Genomic DNA, 21,544 nt, shown 5'->3' with positions numbered 1-21,544 from the left:
TTTAACATCAACATTATATATGTAAAAAATTAAAAATGTAAAAACTGAGAAAATATAACAAAAATTATATAAAGAATTTAGACGTAGTAAGACTTTATTCCCTAACTTCCAGATCAGATATATTCTAAGAGCACAAAATACTATGGCGGACAAGCTTGCAAGTGGTGCGAGGAGTTTTCCTTCAGCTATGTTATATGTCGATTCAATACTTTTGGTTTGGCTTTTTGAATCGCGCGGTCCAGTTACTTAGTTCTCGCTTATGTTGTCAAAAAAAATTACTAATTTTTAAATAATATTATAAAATTTTGATTTTTTTTTTTAAAAAAATTTAATGGTAAAACTCTTCAACTATGTTTACTTAATGTAGAAATCCCTAAATTAAAGATTTACCGGTAGAAATGGTAATTATAACCTGGTAGAGTTTAATTTATTAAATAACGTTAGTTTGAGGGTTTTTTCATTAAATACTTAGTTTGAAGGTTTTTACCCAAAACAAACTTACTTGATGGGTTTTAACGTTAAAAATCCTACTAAATATGAGTGTTCTAAAATACGTTATACGCTAGTCGGACAGTTGGCAACTATATAGGACATAAATGTATATGGATGTTTACACGGATATATACGGTAAATATTTTCTTTTGAAAATCTTATACATGCTAATTATATTTGATGTAAAGTAAAATATTGTATGAACACCAAGTCAAGCAAATTTATAATTCTTATTTGATTGTATATTAAAGTGTTTTCACGTATATATATGTATTTTTGGCTGATTTAGTTATATAGTTAATGAATGATATGAAATATGGGTGTGTCCCACATGGGTTTATGTGAAAAAAGTGAAGCTTAACAAGAGCTAAGAACTGACGATGTAACTATCTCTAGCTAGGCTTTTAATGTGCATGTCTTAATGTTTAAATATTAAGAAAAGATTACACGGCAGTTTCCAAGTTTCTAATAACACAATGGACCACATTCAGCTAATAGGACAGTTTCTTCTAAATAATCTCATTTTCTCCATTTGTACCTAACCAATATAGTTCATCTGTAACTACTTATAGGAAAAGCCTAACTAGTTTATTGGCGGGAACCTATATCCACCGCACATCTCCCCCATCTCCCCCATCATCAGACATCCCATAATAAATCTGCCATATATGACAAGACATATATTTGTTTAAATTCTCACTCCTTAGATTTACTTTTTGTCTTTTACTTTTTACGGCCCAGATTTAATCTGTTGTTCTCTTTTCTTCATCTTCATCGTTTTGTTTCAAACCTATTTTAGAAAGAACAGACACCGTAATCTACATCTTTGTTTATATTTGACCACAAATTAACTTCCGCTAAACTTGTGGTTAGTTTTCTAACATCCAATTATCAAATTTAATTCATTTTCACTGTTATATTAATTGATCCAATTATAAACATGTATGAACTGTTTTGAAGATGCTTTTATCATTTATGCCCACCACCTACTGATATTCAATATGTTCAGGTCCGCTTATCCAAATCCGAGTTTTTGACATCAGCCACGAGTAATTAGTACACATTATCTTTTAGCATGTGTACCTCCTCGTTACGTCCACATGTACACATTGTTCACAACGTCCGGGGTTGTACATGTGTGCCTGTCTATCTGTACAACTTTGTTTCACAGGCTGTATTGTAATTTGAGAAAACAAGTATGAACATGTATAAGCTGGTTTGAAGACGCTTTAATATTTTATGTCCACCCCAACTGATACCCAATATGCTCGGTTACCATGTGTACTACTTTATCACGTCCACATGTACATGCATTTATCTACCTCGTGGTTGTACATGTATTTCACATAGGCTGGCTTTAGTGTACAATACCTCTTGATTTGTACTTACATATGTTCTTTAATCACACACACATTTATCTAAGGGTGCTTCCCTTGAACAAAAGCCTTTTCGTCCAAACAACATAAATACTACAATATCCGTCCTTACACAATATGTTCTTTAAACACAAATACTACAAAAGGCAAAATACGTCCTCCCGTTCTACAATATCCCAACAACATAAAATACACCCTCCCTTTTAAACCAAAACAACGCACAGATGTCTACAATCATCACAAGTACAAAGGCACAACCCAATCCTTGTAAATCTCCATCGCATACTACTTCCTAAATATATCCACCAGGTCATCGGTCAGGTGAATACATTATTAACCGACGATGTTCATTAATTTGTTGACAAGTTTGAGTGAACGCGAGTACATGGTTGATTAGAAACTGTGTACAATCAGTAAGCAATGTACGTAAATGTATCCAGTGTACATGACACATACTAATGAACAAGTCCACGGGTACATGTATCATTTAACAGGGTTGTGATGGCCAATGTAATGAACATATAATAGAATCGAAGAGTGGTTTCGTGGGAAATGATGTGTATTTGTTGTGTAAGAAACATAATTGTGTACGTGTATTTCTCCGTCGTTGATTTATACCATAGAAATAAGACCATCCACAGCGATTTGAAGCTTGATAATATGTATAGTTCCATACGTGTACACATGTACAACTTAGATAATGTACACATGAAATTTTGTTAGACAATGTACATATATATGTTAGACAGTGTACACATGAATCATTGTACATGTGGATAGTAAATTTTATGTGTACAGATGAACGTTATAAAAATCAAACTAAAACTATGTCTTCAAAAGCCAACAACAAGAAAACATCAACAGACAAACAAAGAATATGCAAAGGGATAAACATGGAGAAAGTATACATAGATTGATGATTCCATTTCTTAGTCATTGATGTATACCATAGGAATAAGACCATCCACAATGATTTGAAGCTTGAGAATATGTATAGCTTCATGTACACATGTACAACTCAGATAGTGTTGACAACCAATTTTCTCAGTACACATAATTAAAGAAAATTGCTAGACACCACAAAATACGTGTCCACATGTACAACCAAACGCACATTCATTCACATGTCCATATGTACAGCCAAACGCACATTCGTTTACAAGTCCACATGTACATCTATACAGAACCAACCTAGTATGTTGTGTGAGCTTCTCACCAACATAATTCAACAGCTTCTACTCATCGTCCCCACCTAAACGCTTAAGCAAAGCTGGGATGGCTTCAAACGCCCAAAACTGAAGGCTTCCAAAGCAAAACCTCAACAATAGGGCCATTTCCTCCGTGCCGTTTAGTGCGTCTCTAACGCACAGTAGATTATCAATCGTCGAGTACATATTGATCCTCTCGCATGGGTACTGATCCGTTGCAAAGGGGAGACTTCCCTTTACATCCTCTACCGCCACTGTTTCTATCAAACAAAGAGAATCAGGCTCAAAGAAAACAACATCAAAATTAACCAATCTAGCCATCAAAGCAAAACTGAAGTTAACTCACTGTCAGCAATCTCTTTTCCCAGCAGACTCCGCCGCCGAGACATGCCTTTAACGTCGTTACGCCTCACCGTTTTTTCTTCGCCGGAAATCGCCTATTCGTTCTTCACTTTTTGTTCTCGGTAAAAGCGGAGAGGAAAGTAAATAATTTCTTTTTCAGATCCGGTTTTACTCTATTATTAATAAAATTGGGCTTCCCTTCGTCCTAGGGCCCACCACACGGATTTAATCTTTTGAAATTCAAATCACCAACTAAGAAAAATCGAAAGGCAATCGCTAGTTACGTCTTTTTTAGGGGTAAATTGAGTTTTTTCACAATAAAACTGCCCCAATAGCGGAAAGTGCTTTTTCCTGATATAATAACATGAAAACTACTTTAGAGTGAAAATAACTCAAATATTAATGCGGATTCTGTCGGTTTGTGAACAAGCCGTATTATTTAACCGTACAAGTGAAACCGGTACAGTAGCTCACCGCTCAGCGCATTAGCAAGGCATATACGTCCGACTTGACCATATTTTACAAGCTATTTTTGCAATTACTTTCAAAATGGAAAGTTTCTAATACTCAATATTTGTATATTCAATTAGATGACCCTAAATTCTAATAGTTTTCTTTTGTTCATTGAACTTTGGATTTTTTTCTGGATATGTATCATATGGTAAAAAATTGGGATCCCTTTATATATAATAAATAGAACCGACAAAAAAAAGTTATGTCCTTCCTTCGGAGTGGGAAACCATCTTCTTCCTAATTGATTGGAGAGAGGGTGAGAGAGGAGAGGGAAAAATAAAATGTTCATAGCACCAGTATTGTCAAAGTGAAGGTTTAAATCCATGGACTATAAACAATGGACACACGACTATTCCAATAGCGTTTACAAAAGGAAATTAAAAAATCATAAAAAAAGCAAAAGAAGAAGAGTATGGCCGACGTCGGAGTCTGACGCCGGCCGGAGAAACTATAACGAAGCTTTAGCTAGAGAAAAAGAACAAAGGTAAAAAAAAGCGCGTATCTTCATCACGAACAATTTTAAGCTTCATCAGGCAGAATATTGTTGGCTGAAGCAGTAATCACCTTTTTATCAATTCTTCATCGTCAACAAGATTGGGATGTGGCTGAGCATCTGCAGCATGTACCGGTGGAAAGACCTGACAGTCTACTGCATGTTGGTACACTTCAACGCCGAGATCGTTGCTTTCATTTGCAGCATATATTCATATCCAAAAAAGAAATCAGTAATTTTAGTATTAAAGTTGCTTAAGAATCTTATCGGATCCAAATCACGAGATAGTTATTAATATATAAATGAAATAAAAATGGAAATAGATTTAAATAAATAAGAGTCACAACAATTGAATTATCTGCGTTAGTTTTATGATTTTTAACAACAATTTTATGATGTTTATTAAAAAATGACGGTACAACATTTATATGCATGAATTATCTCAATATTAACAAATTGTTACTTATTAAACAAAGACTTCACCTGGTTCTCTATCAAACATATACAAGTGTTTGCATTGTACTATTGTTGCCCACTGCCAATGAATCTTGTTATTAAATGTGTCTTGCATTATTATTATTACATCATACATACTTATAATGCTTCTTACTCTGACCAAAAGAGATCATTATGTGAAAATCCAAAGTAAATGTGTTTAGTTTCACTGATTTACATTGGTTAGTCAATTAGTATTAGAGCTTATCCTTAGAAATAGAGAATCCTTCTTATATTGTTACCATACTTCATCAAAAATCATTTTTTTAGTTCTTGTTTGTGAAAATTATCATTGATCTTATTTATGATGTTATTTTAGAGTGTGATGGAACCATCAAATCAGTAGCTGAACCAGAGGCCAACCAACCTCTCACATCCTCTTCTTCAAAGATTTAGCCTTTTTGGGTTTCTCTTCCAGTTCGCATTTCTCCATGGTGATGGCGAAATCTTGGAGGAACGGAATAGAAAAAGAAGTCTCTCTATATTATATAGATATGTATTATATACTACTAGGTGTTACAAAAAAAATACTACTAGATGTAACAAACTAGTGATATCTCCCGCGCATTGACCTGACGATTCGGTGACGACTCCACACTAACCAAGCACCGCAAGCACGAAGTCATTAACGGTTTAGACACATCCTGGTTCAATATAAACGGTTCTACGTTTGGGCCAATTCATGTCTTAAATGGTTTAGAGACTAAACCAACTATACATGGACAAGTCAAAGTCATATCTACACATGGTTTAGAGACTAAACCAACTATACGTGGACAAGTCAAAGTCATATCTACACAAGAAGATATTCAGGATCGACATTCCTAGAAAAGAGGAAGCTGGTGTTTCATTCAAGGGACACGTGCAACAAACGTAACAACGAAGACGAGCTGCGCCTATAAAAGGAAGAAGGACGCCACTTCGTAAGGGGGGACTTCTCGAGAGAAACAACAAGAAATAGAACCATGTTCTCATTATATAAGAAATACAAGACTTGTCACCACTTGAAGATAGAACGAGAAGAAGGCAAGATGCTTTTCTCTATGTTTATTTCATAAAACAAATATGACCTTGTATCGGTTGAAGTCCATAATCATCTACATAGCAAGAGTGACCCTTGATCATGTTAATGGCACGAGCTCGTATTCATACGATCTTGTAAGTTCTGTGTTTGCCGCCTAAAACATTCCATTTATTATATTTAAATCAAAAATCAAATAATTTTGCTCTACTTATAAGGAAACAACACTTTGAATTGTCGACAAACCAATTATGCTTCCTATAATACCTCTAATCCGGCCAAGCGTGAAAAAACTTCTGCTTCTGTTTTTCAAGGTCAGCAGCGTCCAGTGTTTCCATCATGTTTGTTTGCAACTCCGCAGCCTAACCAAATATGACAAAAACAGCATATATAGTTCACCTAGCTCGAGTGATACCTATATCAAATAATATTATAGGTGTTTGCAGCTATCATATGCGCCGTGATCTTTACAGTTCGTACACATGGGTATAACTACTGTTTTGCTAGTGTTAAAGATAATAAGCATGCTGTTTCTTAATCTGAATCACGTAATATGCATGCATTCATATCTCAGTTGATACACAGCACAAAGTCTAAGAGCAATCGTAAGTACCTTAGGGAAAAAAGTTGCGGCACAATGCAAAATGTGATGCAAGAAGATGGTTCTTGTTGTTAGCGAGTAGACAAAATAAATGTATAAGTGATTATTTTAGACAAAATTCTATAGCTAACACACTCAAATTTCTCTCTCTCTCGCGGTACATTGTGATTTGGTATTACATGCCAAGTGAAACTTTCCTGAAGTGTGTCGTCAAACACTTTGAAAAACTCACAACTCTACCATCTGCGAGCTCCACCATTGGTTCGTGTAGCAACATAGTTTCTCAGAGAAGGGGACTGTGTAAGACCATCAGGTGCAACTGTAGTGTTCTGAGTACCATTCTTCTGCTTCATCCTTCTTCGCGCTACGTAACCTCTAACCCAAGGAGTTACATCCTCGTTGGTCTTAATCATGATGAAGAAAATGATGCGGTAGATGATGATCATGCTGAGAATCACACTGAGGTTAATCCATTTTGATCGGTGCAAGTTGATCTGGAAGACATTCTCAAGAACGTATTCCCCTGGAATCTTGAAAGCACTCCCTTGGCTATCAAACATCAAGCCTCTCAGATCATTCTGGTATTGACCCTAAAGAACAAACAAAACAAATGGTTATGGTCACATTATGATGATGAACTGATATAAAACGTTTCATGTGTGGTTCCAATGTTATTACTTGTAGCGCCCAGAAGTGGAAGCTAATGTATGACATTGGATAACGCCAGAAAAGTTTTGGTATGTCATTTGGTAGCCTGAAGAATCCAGAAACCAGCATGAAGATCCCCTAAAACAAAAGTACAATGAAACAGATTCAAGAAGAGCTTCTCTTCTTCTACTTTTAAGAAAGGTTTCAGGTACGAGGAAGCACCTGAATACCAGCTCCAATGATGATACCCATGAGGAAGTTGGGAACAATACTAGCTATAGCCATCATCAAGCTCTCTACAACGGTGACACTTGCATAGAGACAGAGCACAAAGAAGAGATAGTGAGTGAATCCTGGATGAAGACCAACCATGAAGTAACATATTGTCCCGGAGATGAATGTTATGATGATCAAGAACGGTGTTGCGGCTAATGTGTTGGCTATCACAAACGAAGCTACTCCATAGTGACCGTTTAGTCTCTCTCTTTGGAACACCTGAAGATAGTTTCAGCCTATCAAAACAGTTTGGTACATGCAAGAAAGTTGCATGAGGGAGTAACTAACCTTCATGTCTTCAACAAAGGAGGGAAACCCACCAATAGACATGAATGTTACAAAGCCAAAGACAAAAGACGCACATGAGCCTCGTGCCTGATATGGTTAGAGGTTCAGATTAAGACATCATCTCAAGTTTAAGTTGTTACCAATATATGATATTAGCAAATTAATTACCAGAATGGCGCTGTAGCTAGTCCCAACTTTCCAGTAGATGGTTCCAATACAGAATGTGACCAAGATGTAGATAAGAAGTCTGAGCCAGTAGTATCCAAAGTCCCTTGACATGTTGATGAATGATCGCTTGGTTAAAGTGTATGTCTGCAGAAGGAAACTAGCTTGGCTGCCTCCAGAGTCAAGAATATTCCCTTTCTGTAGCGTTGAAACAGGTCAAGAGAGATCTCATCCCAACATCAAACAAAACTTCTAGAAAAGAACAAAGGGTACTTACATATTGTGATATCTCTTCAACCTTAGCCTTTGTGGTGTAATAGTAGTCAGAAGTGTGGTAATAGTCCACCAAGACTCTAATAGCTTCCGTTGTGGTAATCTTCTCTAATGGATCATCGCTTGCTTCAAACTGAGAAGTAAGAATAACAACTTGATCAGCAAGTAAGATTTGAAAGTAGTTCAAAAGGTAAAAGATGTTTCAGTACCCTTAGCTTCATAGAACCTTTCAAAGTGGCTCTAACTTTGTCAAAGTCTGAGTTAACACATCTCAGGAAATGATCAGAAGGGTTCCTTAAAGCAGGACATGGAAACCCAGCTTGGGCAAAGAACTGCATTCATAAGCAAAAACATGGATTAGTTTACAAGATTTATTCAGAGATTGATTGGTTTAGGTTACTTGCCTCATACGCTTCAGAAGCTTGACCAAAGTAAACAGTTTTGCCTCCAGAAAGAAGATACAACCGATCAAACAACTCGAAAACCTCACTACTCGGTTGATGGATGGAAGCAATCACCGTCCTTCCATCTCGTGATAGCGCACGCAATGTCTGAGTCACAAAGAAAGCAGAAGCACTGCACAGAAAGTAAAAAGGCAAGCAATTAGGGTTTAACTAGTTTTGTATAACCCTAAAAAAGAATGTATTCGAAGCCTTTTACCTGTCAAGACCACTTGTTGGCTCATCAAGAAAGAGTAAACGAGGTCTCATGAGAATCTCAAGAGCAATACTGACTCTTCTCTTCTCTCCACCACTAATCCCACGCAAATGCCAGTTTCCTATGACAGTATCTGCACAATCTTGTAGACCCATCTCTATGATTGTCCTCTCCACTAGGGCACGTTTCTCCGACCGCAACATCTTGTCAGGGAGACGAACTCTTGCTGAATACCATATAGTCTCTCTCACAGTTAACGTGCCAATCAAGTTATCGTCTTGTGTCACATAAGCCTGTAAATAATGATCAGATTCAGAGATAAAAAAAATACACTATATACATAGCTAAGATCCAAACTCCAAAAACATTCTTATATGTGTAACCTTTTTGTTTATATAAAGTTTTAAAATAGATTTATTTTACAAAGTTGACAAACTGTTGACTTTTTATATGAAGTTAAGAGATTACTACTAACAGCTGCTCCAAAGGAGAGTTTGGTTTTGTGGCCGTTGAGAAGAACGGTGCCGGAGAGGAAGGCATTTGCGGCGAGGCGGCTAGCAAGAGCGTCGAGCATAGTGGATTTTCCGGAGCCGGAAGGGCCCATGAGAGCCGTGAGAGAACCCGGTTCGGCGTAACCGGTAAGACCTTCAAGAACGTTTTGAGTCTCACCATCTCCCATAGTCACCATCACCGTCAGATCTTGCCACGTAAGCCTCGCCGACACATCTCCGACGAACTCCGTTGGAGCTTTTTCTCTCCATATAGCTTCACTCAACGGACTTAACCCACCCACCGGAACCGGAAAATTCCCTCCGGTGGCCGGAACCGGTACGGTGGATTGTTGTCTGCTTGCTTCTATCTCCATTCAGTAACCAAAACAGAGGAAACTGAAAAGTGGGTTTTGTCTAGAAAATGGAAAAGGTGTGAACTTTGAATAAAAAGTATAGTTATCAGATTAAGTAGGAGAAGTTCAGGAGAAGAGAGCTTAGTGTAACAGAGTCGTGAGAAAGTTGCATGAATAACAAACTTGGACTCGTTTCTATTCTCATGAACTCCAAAACTGAAACAGACCAAACACTTGTTCTTCTTTTTTATTTATTTGTTTTTAACAAAACTTTCTTGATCCGAACAACAAGAAACGAGATAGCTATGAAGACAGCAAAGAGATGGTTGGGAGAAGGATTGAATGAAAAAATGAAGATAGAGACAGATGTGGTGAATTTTCCAATTGTTGCAGCATTTAATGTAGTCGGATAGTCGATGGATGGTTGCATTAAGTATCAATAGTCCGGCCCAAATTTTATAATTTTCGGTTTTAGAAAGATATTGTATTATTGTTCAAAAAAAAAAAAAAAAAAAGAAAGATATTGTATTTCTGTTTCAGAATTATACATGTTTTAGGATTTTCACATGTATTAATAAAACATAATACTCACTCCGTTCTTTAATGATAGACTTTTTAGAAAAAAAATTTGTTTCACAAAGATGTATTTTTTGTTTTTTCTATGAAAAAATTATAAACTTCAAAAAAATTAATTGACTTTATTGAATAACTATTGGTTAAAAGTTATTGAAAATTGAAAATTACAGAAAACAATACATTTATTATGGTAGTTTAATGTGTTTTTTGAATGTGTGAAAATACTAAAAAAATCTATCTTTGTGGAACGGAGTGAATACTAGTTATTATTGCATAGTTTTTTGTAGTTTTATGTTTCCTATATTTCTAAACCATTAAAACTTCAAGAAATACAATTAATGTTTTTAAAATTCATAATTATAAAAAATACATTTTTAAACAATTTTTTTAAAAAATTAAATGGAGTATTTGTTTAGATGAGTAAACAGGGTTTTATATCTTATTTAATGGTAATGGAAATGGTTAGAAAGATTAATCTTTAATCATCTTGCAAAGATTGTTGGCTTGTTGCCTGTTGGTTTAATTGACAGCGACTACCCTCATGCTTATGGAGTACTCACTGCGGCTTTCATCATCCTGCTAAAAATGTTGGTGTGGAAGTAGGAATACAAGACATCAAATGAAAAAACATGTATAGAAATTAAATGCAAATATATTGTTTGACAGAAAAGTGCCGAAATATTAGAAAAGAGTACGAGTCAATTGTTGATTTGTTAGTGACATTCTATTACGTCCAAGTGTCATTAATGATCAATTCAATAAAATAACGAGGTAAAAATAATTACTGGAAACCAAACATTGATAAGTTTTGTATTTTGGGTTTATAATATTTTAACGAATTGGTATAAAATTCAAAAGATAGTTTATCTTGGGTTTCACTTGACTAAGACATTATACAATATATAACTTTTCTTGTTAAATCTAACAATTTTTACAAATAATTTTTACTATGGGGGTATATGATAGTTTTGATAAACAGTTTAATTCTTCAGGCAGTGTTAAATATATTCTTTAAGAGAAATCAGATTCACATTTCAATGAATTTCCTTTTCATATAATTTAAAACACAAAATATATAGTTTTTGTTTTCCATATATTCATATTGGGCTAAGACGTTGAATGAAAGTTATATTGGTTATTGTATGTGTTTCAAAAAAAAAGTGTGACAAAATTAGCTTGGACCAATATGGCCCAAGGATAACTAAATGGACTAATAGAAACAGTACAGGAAATGAGGAAGACGACAAAAAAAAAAGAAACCGAAAACGAGACTCAGTCTAAGAGGGGAACCACCACCTTCACGTGGGAGACTCAAAGTAAACAAAAGAAAAGACAAAGATAAAGGAAGAATACAAAACAGAAACCGCGATAGAGCGACGCAGTTTTCTCGACACGTGGCGATAAGATAGACCATTATTACTGCCTTCACTTTCACTACGCTACATCACACAGTCTTTGGTTTTGTCAACTATAAATGATGTTCGCATTGTGCAACGACTTTAAGCTCACAATTCACGTAACTCACTATAGTAAAATATTAATCTAAAATTGTCTTTTTAATATAACTGTCAGAGACTATTAACTATTATGGGAGTTAGATAAGAGAGCTTGTTCATCAATGTTGGTAGTATCATCTAATTATCATGTTCATATATTGGATATTCAGAAATACTCAAGTTATTTAAAGTTCTTATAGAACTTTTTAGCTCATGTATATCATTAATAAATTGGATATTCAGGAATACGTAAATTATTTTATCTAAGAAACACCACACACGCGCTAAGAAAAAAAGAAAAAAGGAAACACCACACTAATACGCTTCTATTTTTATAGTATGTGAAGTGCTATAGTAGATTTAATTTGTAAAATTAAAAAAAATAAATTATTATTAAGTAAAATACTGTAACTCTGATATTCTAATTCAGCAAAAACAGACTTCTAAAGATAATTTTATAGCAGTTGACATAAAATATATTTTGTTTTTGTTTTTTGTAAGAAAAGATAATATACCTAGAAGGAGATAGAGAAAAGAGATAAATCAACAACAAAAAGCTGCTGGTAAGTGGTAAATGGCAAACAAATTAAAATAGATTATTAGTTAAGATAAGCGTGAAAGGGGGAGAGAAGCTTTTGGTCGTGTTCGTTTTCTTCCTTTCATTTTCCCATTAAATAGAAGCAACCCATACTCCAAAACCTTCACTCTGCTACAACTTCTTTCTTCCCTTTTTCTACAAAGATTGTCAATAGATTTCTTCTAAATTTAGTAATCTCATCTACCACTCCTGGTTCATCTTTCAGTTCAAGAGAGTATAGACACCATTATACTTTCTATACCCTCTCCTAAGCTGCTTAGGTAGCTTTTTGTTTGGTTGTTTGTTGAAGCAGTTGTTTCTGTAACTAGTCTCTGTTTTATTTTCTTCTTTCTAGGTCGTCCTGGTATTTAGCTTTTTCAAAATTTCAAGGAACAAGAAAATCTATGGTTGTTGGGTGGAGGGAACTTACAAATTTTCTCAACTTCTTAGATTCTGAAAAAGTCTAAAACTCAATATCATAATCTAAAACGGAGAGGCCGAGAGAGACAATGTGGTGGTCATCATCGTCGGATGCAAGATCAAACCTGGAGAGGCTTATTGGAGGAATCACTCCAAAGCCCCCTTCTTTCTCTCTATCACAGGTACAAGTTCTGTTTCCATTTTCACTCTAACCTTAAGAGAATCCCTTTTTTTTTTTTTTTTTTTTGTTCAACCACCTTAAGAGAATCCCTTAAAGCATATTCTCATGTTTTCAACTATACTTTTTACACAATTGAATTATTGTCTTTAAAAAATAATATTTCATTTATACAAAAAAAAAGATATTCATGGAGCTTAGTGTAGTTTTCTTTCTCCACGTGGGAACTAGCGACAGCAAATCGTGTATTGAAAGCGATACTATATAATAATAAAAGATTAAAAAATATTTTATACTCAAACTGGTTTGAATATTCAAGATGCGTAGGTAAATACTCTGTGTCTTGTTCATCGCTATATCATTAGATGACTGTCTCTTTCGGCAATTACTGTCATTAAATTTGTGACAAATAACATGTGGTTTTTATTAAACACTTTTGTTGAAATACAATGCTTCCTAGTGGGGGGGGTATAATAATTAGCATTATCACTAAACACATGGAAGGATTGAAGATAAGCTACTACTAGAAGTTTGATCTTTTTGTTGTTGATTTCCAGAGCTGCGATAATGATTTGAATAGTTTATGGATACAAGAGAGCAAAGATGAAACTGAATATTTCAAGCTTAGTGATCTTTGGGACTGTTTTGATGAGCTAAGTGCGTATGGACTTGGATCAAAGGTTGATTTGAACAATGGCGAATCCGTTATGCAATACTATGTTCCATATCTATCCGCCATTCAAATCTACACTAGCAAAGCTCCAGCCATTTCCAGGTAAATGGTGGGGAACGACAAGAGTGTTTTATGAGTTACTAATTTTGACGAGTGAATAACCTGTGGTTTGCTTCAGGAACCAGAGCGAGGTGGTTGATTGTGAGAGTGAATGTTGGAGTGATGATAGTGAGACTGAGAAGTTTTCAAGGTCTATGAGCAGTGGTTCTAGCAAAGTATGGGACTCTGTTTCTGATGATTCAGCTTATGAACTCGATGGCATTTCTTCTCCGGTGCGAGATAAGCTCGGTTACGTTGAGTTTCAGTACTTTGAATCAGCTAAACCGAACTTGCGAGTTCCTCTTACCACAAAGGTCTTCATTTCTAGTGATCATATGATTCTTTATTGTGCTTAACCAACCTAACAACTTAGACAAAATCTCTCTTGTTTTGTTTTGTTTTTTGTTTTAGGTTAACGAATTAGCTGAGAAGTATCCAGGACTTATGACTCTAAGGAGTGTTGATTTGTCTCCAGCAAGTTGGATGGCCATTACTTGGTAAGTATCGAGTGCAAGTGTTTTTGGGCCTTGATGAAGATAAAGTCCTGATTTTTTGTTACTGGTTAGGTACCCTATATACCATATTCCATCTCGGATGACTGATCAAGACTTAACAACGTGTTTCTTGAGTTATCATACACTTTCTTCGGCCTTACAAGGTATATTTCATATTGTAATGAAATTCTTAGCTTAAAAGACATGTATCTTGGTACAAAATGTTGAAACAGGTAGCTTTTGATGGTCGATTTCATTAGGTGATTTGGTTGAGGGTGATAATGAGAATAACAAAACCATGGAAGAAGAAACATTTCGTTGTGCTGATGAACCAGTGGTGACGAAGAGACTTCCTTTGGCTCCTTTTGGTTTAGTTACTTACAAGTTGCATGGAGGTTTGTGGGGGAATCAAGAATCTTGTGACCAAGAACGGCTTCTTTATCTTGGAAGTGCAGCGGAGTCATGGCTGAAGCAGCTTAACGTTCATGATCACCATGACTACAGCTTTTTCTCTATGAACAAGAGCTTGTAGGTCCAAATAAAAATAATATTCTGCTTCTAGTTGTTTTCTCGTGTATATATAGCAAACTCGTCAATGTAGAGGTTTCTTTTCCTAATGTTGTACCCATGAAAAATAAATAACTTGGGTTTTGTTTTTTCGTTTGTACAGCGATGGTTTCTCGTGTATATATAGCAAACTCGTCAATGTTTTTCGAGTGTACAGCGATGTGTCCCATGTTTGTATTCCCTAAATCTGTTTAGACCAACCTCACTTATAGGGTTCTTAAACTTAGGTATTTCACTTTAACCAAAAATAAATAATTATATTTAAATTAATTGATATCTTAACACTGATGATGAAATTTTAAGAGGTTTAATTAGTAGTTGACAAAAAAAAAAGATTTAATTAGTGGTACAATATTACAACTGATGATAAAAATCTGAAGAGATTTACCCACTTTCGTAATGAAGTTTTATTACTGCCACTATAGATATTTTTTTATTTTTAATAATCTATTTTCCAATCTTTCACAAAGACACTTCATTACAATTTCCCCGCTTAGTTATGAATAAAATTAGGATAAATTAATAGTTTCCCCTTCTTTTTCTCCATACCCTATTTATTTTTACATCACCATATTCAGAGCAATCAAGTTTTATTTTTTTTTTTTAAATCACAACTCTTAAAATAACCTACAGCTATACAAGTGCTCTGCAGAGCCAAATATCCAAAGCAATTTTTTAAGGCTTTCCATAAAATTCTACAGCAGTAAAATTTAAAGTCAGAGTAAAAAGTCTACAGATTTTTTTCTACAACAAATTTTTTTAAAGCTATAGCCATTACCAATCAGACCCTATATCCCTTTTAACTAATTTTTATTTTGTGCCATTTTTTCCTATAACACCTTTTAATATTTTTGAAAATAAATTTAATAAATAGTTTTACAAACAAAAAAAATTGGAAAAATAGTAACTTTTGATAAAATATCTATATGAGCTTAGTGGTATTTTTTCAGTTATAAAAAAGTTGAAATCATAAATTTCAGATTATGTTCTAAATAAAGTATAAATTGCATTCTGCGAAGTAGAAAACGAAATCCACTTTTTTCATTGAATCTAAAATGTTTAGAATACGTGATCTACGTAAATATGAGTATTCTAAAAATATTTAGAATACACATTCCGCGCTTAACCTACAGTTCTAAAATCTTTAGAAATCAAAATCTACACATTAATATAAATTTAAAACACGTAGAAACCAACTTCTACAGAGATTTACTATAAATCTAAAACATGTAAAAATCAAAATTTACACATTACTATAATTCTAAAAAACTGTAGAAACCGATTTCTACAGATTAGATGTATTATACGGATAAGAAATCAGTTCCTGAAAATATGGAAACAAAAAATCGAAGTGGGAATCAATCCGGAAATCAGTTTAAAGAGTTGAAATCATGTTTGGTCGGTTCAAATCAAGTGGGAATCAATCCGGATATAATCGAAGAAAACCAAAAAATTGATTTGGGATACTTTCCTGGGCACGAGATCGATCGATCCATATTGAAAGATCGGTCGATCTATATAAATCGACCTTCGTCGATCGAGTGAAATGGACCAGGTCGATCAGTATATACTCTGCGTTTTTTGTTCTGCATAATGATCAGGATCGATCGATCCGATGGACCTTGTAAATTCGGATCGATCGATCCCGCATGATCGAACTCATTATATATTTTATTTAAAAAATTACAATTTTAAGGGCATTACTGCCATTTTGAAAAAATTAGTCTATTAGAACATAAAGTAATAAAGATTAGTGTAAAGAGACATAGTTATCATTGTTTTCTCTAGGGCTGTTCAATATGGTAAAACCGAATCGTACCGAACCGAAATAGACAATATGGTTTGGTTTTGGTATATACCATATAAACCGAATGGATATAATTTTATAAAACCCGTAGGATTTGGATATGGTTTGGTATATAACCGATTAAACCGAATAAACCGAACAAAACCGATTAAAAGTAGAAACATGTAAATATGTATCTATTTTATAACAATACATGAAAATCTATTTGTTACATAATTTTATAGTAATAAAGAACCTTAATTTGTAAAACATTTGAACTATAATTAAATAACAGTACATCGCAATTCAAACATCTTATTTTCTAAGTATTCTTTTGTTCTTTTTGCTTTATTTTAGTCTTCACTAAATTAATATGAAGATTATAAATTTGATGGACAATAATTAATGAAAAATTTTCACAACTTTTTTCTTATCTGTAAACAAACAGAGTTTCGTGTTCGATTGAAAAAGCATGACTTTAATGAACATTAAATATGAAAGAGTGGAAAGACTTTTCTTTCATGTTTATGTTTTGTTTCATATTTTTATTTTCAAAATTTGAAGCTTTGATTTTAGTTATAGATTTGATTATTTTATTTGATGGTAGAAGCATTTTTACTTTGTTTGTTCATTTATTTGAACATGTAATATATTTTTAATAAATGATTGTGTTGACAATATGACTCTAAAATTCATATAATATGATCTCAAACTAAATAATTATGTTTTTTGGTGTAAAACCGAATAAACCGAAAACCAAAGGTATATAAACCGAACCGAACCGAAGTAAATATGGATTTAGAATGGTAGTTATATTTTACTAACCGAAATACCGAAAACCGAAAAAACCGAACCTAAACCGAACCGATATCCGGATTGAACACCCCTAAATGCTCTTAAAAAACAATTTTCCATTTTTTTTTTAACACACCCTATGCCATTTAGCTTCCTACTCAATTTAGCATCCTTTTGCCATTTAGACATGTGTTTATTTCCGCTTATATCTCGGGCGATAAAGCGCGTGCCATCAAGCGCGTGAGGTCACGCAATCCTCGCGAGCTGCCTGTGACTACTCTTCCCCTAGGGTTTTCGTCTTCTGCAAAATCAATAGCGATTTGGGTGTTAAAGCTCCTCTCTTTCAATCTCAATCAACCTTCGATTCGGCGTCAACACCTCGTCACTCCTCCGACCTTAAAACCCTAGAGAAACCCTAATCGAAAATGTCTTCTGATCACGGAGGTGGAGGAGCTTCGAAGAAGAAGAATCACCAGAACCGATCCAAACCAATGGCGGGCCCCAGACCCAACCGATCGGTCCCACTCCCCTCGGAGGACGACGACTACCCCATGCTCAAGGTCAGCTTGAGCTCAATCTCCAAGCTCGAAGTTCGGAACTTGAAACGGAAGCTAACCTCCGAGCTAGACCAAGTCAGGAGCTTGATGACGCGGTTAGATCCCCAACCTCAGAGCAAGAAGACGAAACAAACAGGTAACAAGAAAGGTAATGCTCAGATTCTCAAGAGCTGTAACGCTCTGCTTACCAAGCTGATGAAGCATAAGGATGGGTGGGTGTTCAATGTTCCCGTGGACGCTAAAGTACTCGGCTTGCATGATTACCACAGTATTGTTAAGGAGCCTATGGATTTGGGGACGGTGAAGGCTAAGCTAGGGCGTGGTTTGTATGAGTCGCCGCTTGATTTCGCTGAAGATGTGAGGCTTACTTTTAACAATGCGATATTGTATAACCCCGTTGGGCATGAGGTGCATAGTATGGCTAAGTTTCTGTTGAACATGTTTGAAGAGAAGTGGGTTTCTATTGAGGTTCAGTTTGATAATCTTCATAGGAAGGTTAAACCGACTCGCGACGTTGCGTTGTTCTCTCCTCCTGTTGTGGAGGCGGTACCAGCTCCTCCTCCGCTGCTTCCGCCTGCAGTGGTTGAGGATAGGACTTTGGAGAGAGCTGAGTCTATGCCGACGCCTGTGGAGCCTGAGACTGTGACTACTAGTGCCCTCGAGAAGCCTGAAGAGGAAGAGGAGGAAGAGGAGGCGCCTGTTGATGTTAGGGACCTGACGATGGATGAGAAGCGGAGACTCAGTGAAGAGCTTCAGGACTTGCCTTATGACAAACTAGAGACGGTGGTTCAGATTATCAAGAAGAGTAATCCGGAACTGTCGCAGCAGGATGATGAGATTGAGCTGGATATTGATAGTGTTGACATCCAAACGCTTTGGGAGCTTTATAGATTTGTGATTGGGTATAAGGAGGGGTTGAGCAATAAAAAGGAGGATCAGGGGTTTGGTTCTGAAAGAGATGCTGAATCTGTTCACAATAGTATCCAAGAACCGGTAAGCTTCCCTTCCTTGGGTAATTGTTTCAGGTCTTTTTGATCTTAATGGTTTTTGTTAATATCATTGTTGCCTCTTTTGCTTTCACAGACCACTCTAGCAACTGGCACTGAAACATCAAGAGCTAATGAATCAGGTGAGGTTTTTAGCTCACGAGGTCGGATGTAATTACTAATTACTAATTAGTATCTAATTACACATGGATTAATGATTATTGTAACCAGGAAAAGCAATTCGCATGTCATCTCCTGGTCGGCAAGAAAACAACGCAGGTGGATCAAGTAGTTCTAATAGTTCTAGCAGTGACACAGGGTCTGGCTCTAGTGGTAAGTGTTGAAACTCTCTGTCAGCTCTTTCACCTTATCAGCATCATAACTCACATCACTTGTCTTTATTGATTTGCAGATTCTGACAGTGACAGCTCTTCAGGACGTGGATCAGATACGGGTAACTAGCGCCTGAGAAGTTTAAAAAGGGTCTAGCTTTAGAGTCAGTGTTGTCATGTTGTTTACCCATCTCTTTCAATAGCACACTTAGATTTTTCCTACGTTGATGACTTTTACCAGGCTGGATTGTTTGTTTTCTGTATTAGGTTTTTGTTACTGTACAGAAGAAATGAACAACTTTTAGATGTCACTGTCTCTCATCATTGATCTAATAAACTTGATTGCTCCTTGCGTCTTGCTCCTTGTGTCTTAACTGAAGCAATCCTACGGCTTAGAGAAGTAAAAGGAAATAGAAAAGGCAAGAGCAAGAATTTGATTTCCCATATAAGAATCAGATTGGATCTTAGTATATATATATTGTTCAAAGCATCACATGAGTTTCACAAAAATAGAACAGTTAAGCATGTATAGCTCCCACTCACAATCTTATCATTACAATAGCTCCCACTCAGAATCTTCTGATGCAAATGGCACGTTTGACTCTGAGCTTTTGGTGTTTAGAGATGATGTCTCATTTTTCTTGGCGTTCATCGCATCACAACCCATTTCTGCATCTCCGAACCATATTGCAAGCTGCTCATACTCCTTCTCTCTTCTTCTTTTCGAAGTTAAAGCATCCATTATCTTTCCCTGATGATTAGTATTCAATCTCCCACAGGATGAGACTATAATATATGGTCAATTGTTCTGAAACTAGCAAGGTTTTGTATGAGAGAAAGAGAGGGGACCTTGAATGATCTGAGTTGCCTGCTCCTGTCACGAGTTGCATACAGCAAATTGTCGTCAAAATCTGAAGGGTCTTCTCGAAATGTCATGTCGTACAAATCAATAGTATCCAACGGAGCCTCATCAAAGTCTTCAATGAAGAACTCATCTTGATTAACTACACATTAAAAGTTGCAAACATGATGGAACCGAACCAATTCCAAAAACTTGTAGAAAAACATGAGCAACACAGAGACACAAACCCATCATAGAGTTGCTGCTAAAGGATTTCATGTTTGTCACTTTGTCATGAGCAGGTGCAGCTAGATTTGAATCACCCGTACAATTCCCAGGAGGAAATACAAAAGCATCATCATCATTACAAACTTGAGAAGACTTTGGATCTTTGCGGCAACCGGAAGTGGTTGCTTTCTGATCACAATCATCCTGCTCTGTACGCAAACGATGATCCTCTTTAAGTTTCTCTGGTTCATCATCCAATCCTGGAGGATCACTTGAACTCGAAGAAACCTTACCCTGTCAAACAAACATAAGAGAACATTCATTTCCTTGTACTCTCGGAGACTTTCAGGAACGAGCAAAAAAGAAAAAGTACCTGAGCAGCCAAACTGTCAACCTCCACAAGAATGGTTTCAAGCTTACGGTAGATTTTACCATACCAAGCTCTTCCTTTGGATTCTGTATTCATCGCTCATACACACAAGGACACCACACCACTACTGAAAAAGTAACACCAAATTCAAAATCAAATACATTTCTGAAACAAGATTGCCTTCTAAAAACGCAGATGAAAACAAGAACCTTTCAATATAAAAGTTAAAGAAAGTAAAGTGTCAAACTTTCGAAACAGCTTATGCTTTGAAGATGTTAAAAACCAAAGAATCTTTTAGCAGTTTGGTCGGAAAAGGTTTTTAACTTTTTGTTACAAAAGACCAGACAATTCTATCGAAATCGTGATAAAAAAAAGCACATGGATAGTAAAAGTCTTACGCGCATAGAATTGGACGAAAGAAAAAGTGAGATTGTGAGGGAGAAAAGGGCAGAGAAGAAGAGGAGGAGGCAAAGAGATAAAAAAAAAAAAAAAAAACACCGATATAGATGAAGATCAATGAAAGAAAAGAGAGAGAGAGACCCGAGAAACAGACTTGACGGAGAAGAACGAGCCCGGAAAATAAATAAGTTTCTTTTCTCTTTTTTCTTTTAATAATAACAAAGATAGATCTAAATAGGTTAACGTGGGCCTGGTTTGGGTCCTTATATAGAGTAAACCCAATTAATAATTGAAACGAATACAAAACCAATTAAAAGGGTTATTATAAGAGAAATTCTATGGGACAACCGTATGATTCATAAATTCTATATCAAATCAAGTGTTATTCAATCGTACGAATTTACTAATAAATTAGATTTTATGATGGATTTGTTTGAATTTTTTTGTTAAAAATACAAACACTTAAATCCGAAGAAAA

At 35.5% G+C, this 21,544-nt stretch overlaps 4 protein-coding genes and 1 long non-coding RNA gene across 6 annotated transcripts; 2 read left to right on the top strand and 3 right to left on the bottom strand.

The window, feature by feature from the left end:
- Positions 1-6,590: 6,590 nt before the first annotated feature.
- On the bottom strand, positions 6,591-10,049 carry LOC106358589 (ABC transporter G family member 11-like). Its single transcript, XM_013798416.3, has 10 exons — positions 9,324-10,049; positions 8,852-9,141; positions 8,596-8,767; positions 8,401-8,523; positions 8,196-8,324; positions 7,922-8,116; positions 7,754-7,840; positions 7,412-7,684; positions 7,220-7,327; positions 6,591-7,131 (listed from the first exon to the last, which is right to left on the bottom strand). Exons 1-10 carry the CDS (start codon positions 9,711-9,713, stop codon positions 6,778-6,780), a joined length of 2,121 nt encoding a protein of 706 aa, XP_013653870.1. The 5' UTR covers positions 9,714-10,049; the 3' UTR covers positions 6,591-6,777.
- Positions 10,050-12,419: 2,370 nt separating this feature from the next.
- On the top strand, positions 12,420-14,926 carry LOC106358588. Of its 2 annotated transcripts, none has more exons than XM_013798415.3 (7): positions 12,420-12,622; positions 12,834-12,943; positions 13,497-13,714; positions 13,791-14,025; positions 14,123-14,208; positions 14,278-14,369; positions 14,466-14,926. In XM_013798415.3, exons 2-7 carry the CDS (start codon positions 12,851-12,853, stop codon positions 14,735-14,737), a joined length of 996 nt encoding a protein of 331 aa, XP_013653869.2. In that variant the 5' UTR covers positions 12,420-12,622; positions 12,834-12,850; the 3' UTR covers positions 14,738-14,926. The 2 variants fall into 2 exon arrangements, with proteins under 2 accessions (XP_013653869.2, XP_022563173.2); XM_022707452.2 differs by having other exon boundaries at positions 12,421-12,622; positions 12,697-12,943.
- On the bottom strand, positions 12,572-13,579 carry LOC125591719. The gene is made up of 2 exons (XR_007327825.1): positions 13,019-13,579; positions 12,572-12,974 (listed from the first exon to the last, which is right to left on the bottom strand). It is a non-coding gene; the product is annotated as an uncharacterized LOC125591719 (long non-coding RNA).
- Positions 14,927-17,568: 2,642 nt separating the features above from the next.
- LOC106358586 (transcription factor GTE5, chloroplastic-like) lies at positions 17,569-19,586 on the top strand. Its single transcript, XM_013798409.3, has 4 exons — positions 17,569-18,903; positions 18,994-19,039; positions 19,128-19,229; positions 19,309-19,586. The coding sequence occupies exons 1-4, from the start codon at positions 17,779-17,781 to the stop codon at positions 19,356-19,358; spliced, it is 1,323 nt and encodes a 440-aa protein (XP_013653863.1). The 5' UTR covers positions 17,569-17,778; the 3' UTR covers positions 19,359-19,586.
- An 88-nt stretch (positions 19,587-19,674) lies between these two features.
- Positions 19,675-21,237, bottom strand: LOC106387633. Its single transcript, XM_013827534.3, has 5 exons — positions 21,066-21,237; positions 20,671-20,794; positions 20,318-20,591; positions 20,078-20,232; positions 19,675-19,979 (listed from the first exon to the last, which is right to left on the bottom strand). Exons 2-5 carry the CDS (start codon positions 20,761-20,763, stop codon positions 19,782-19,784), a joined length of 720 nt encoding a protein of 239 aa, XP_013682988.2. The 5' UTR covers positions 20,764-20,794; positions 21,066-21,237; the 3' UTR covers positions 19,675-19,781.
- Positions 21,238-21,544: the final 307 nt, after the last annotated feature.

The sequence above is a fragment of the Brassica napus genome, chromosome C8, assembly GCF_020379485.1.
Source record: "Brassica napus cultivar Da-Ae chromosome C8, Da-Ae, whole genome shotgun sequence".
NCBI lineage: Eukaryota > Viridiplantae > Streptophyta > Magnoliopsida > Brassicales > Brassicaceae > Brassica > Brassica napus.
The sequence above is the reverse complement of the archived record's forward strand: the minus strand, read 5'-3'. Positions and strand labels throughout refer to the sequence as shown.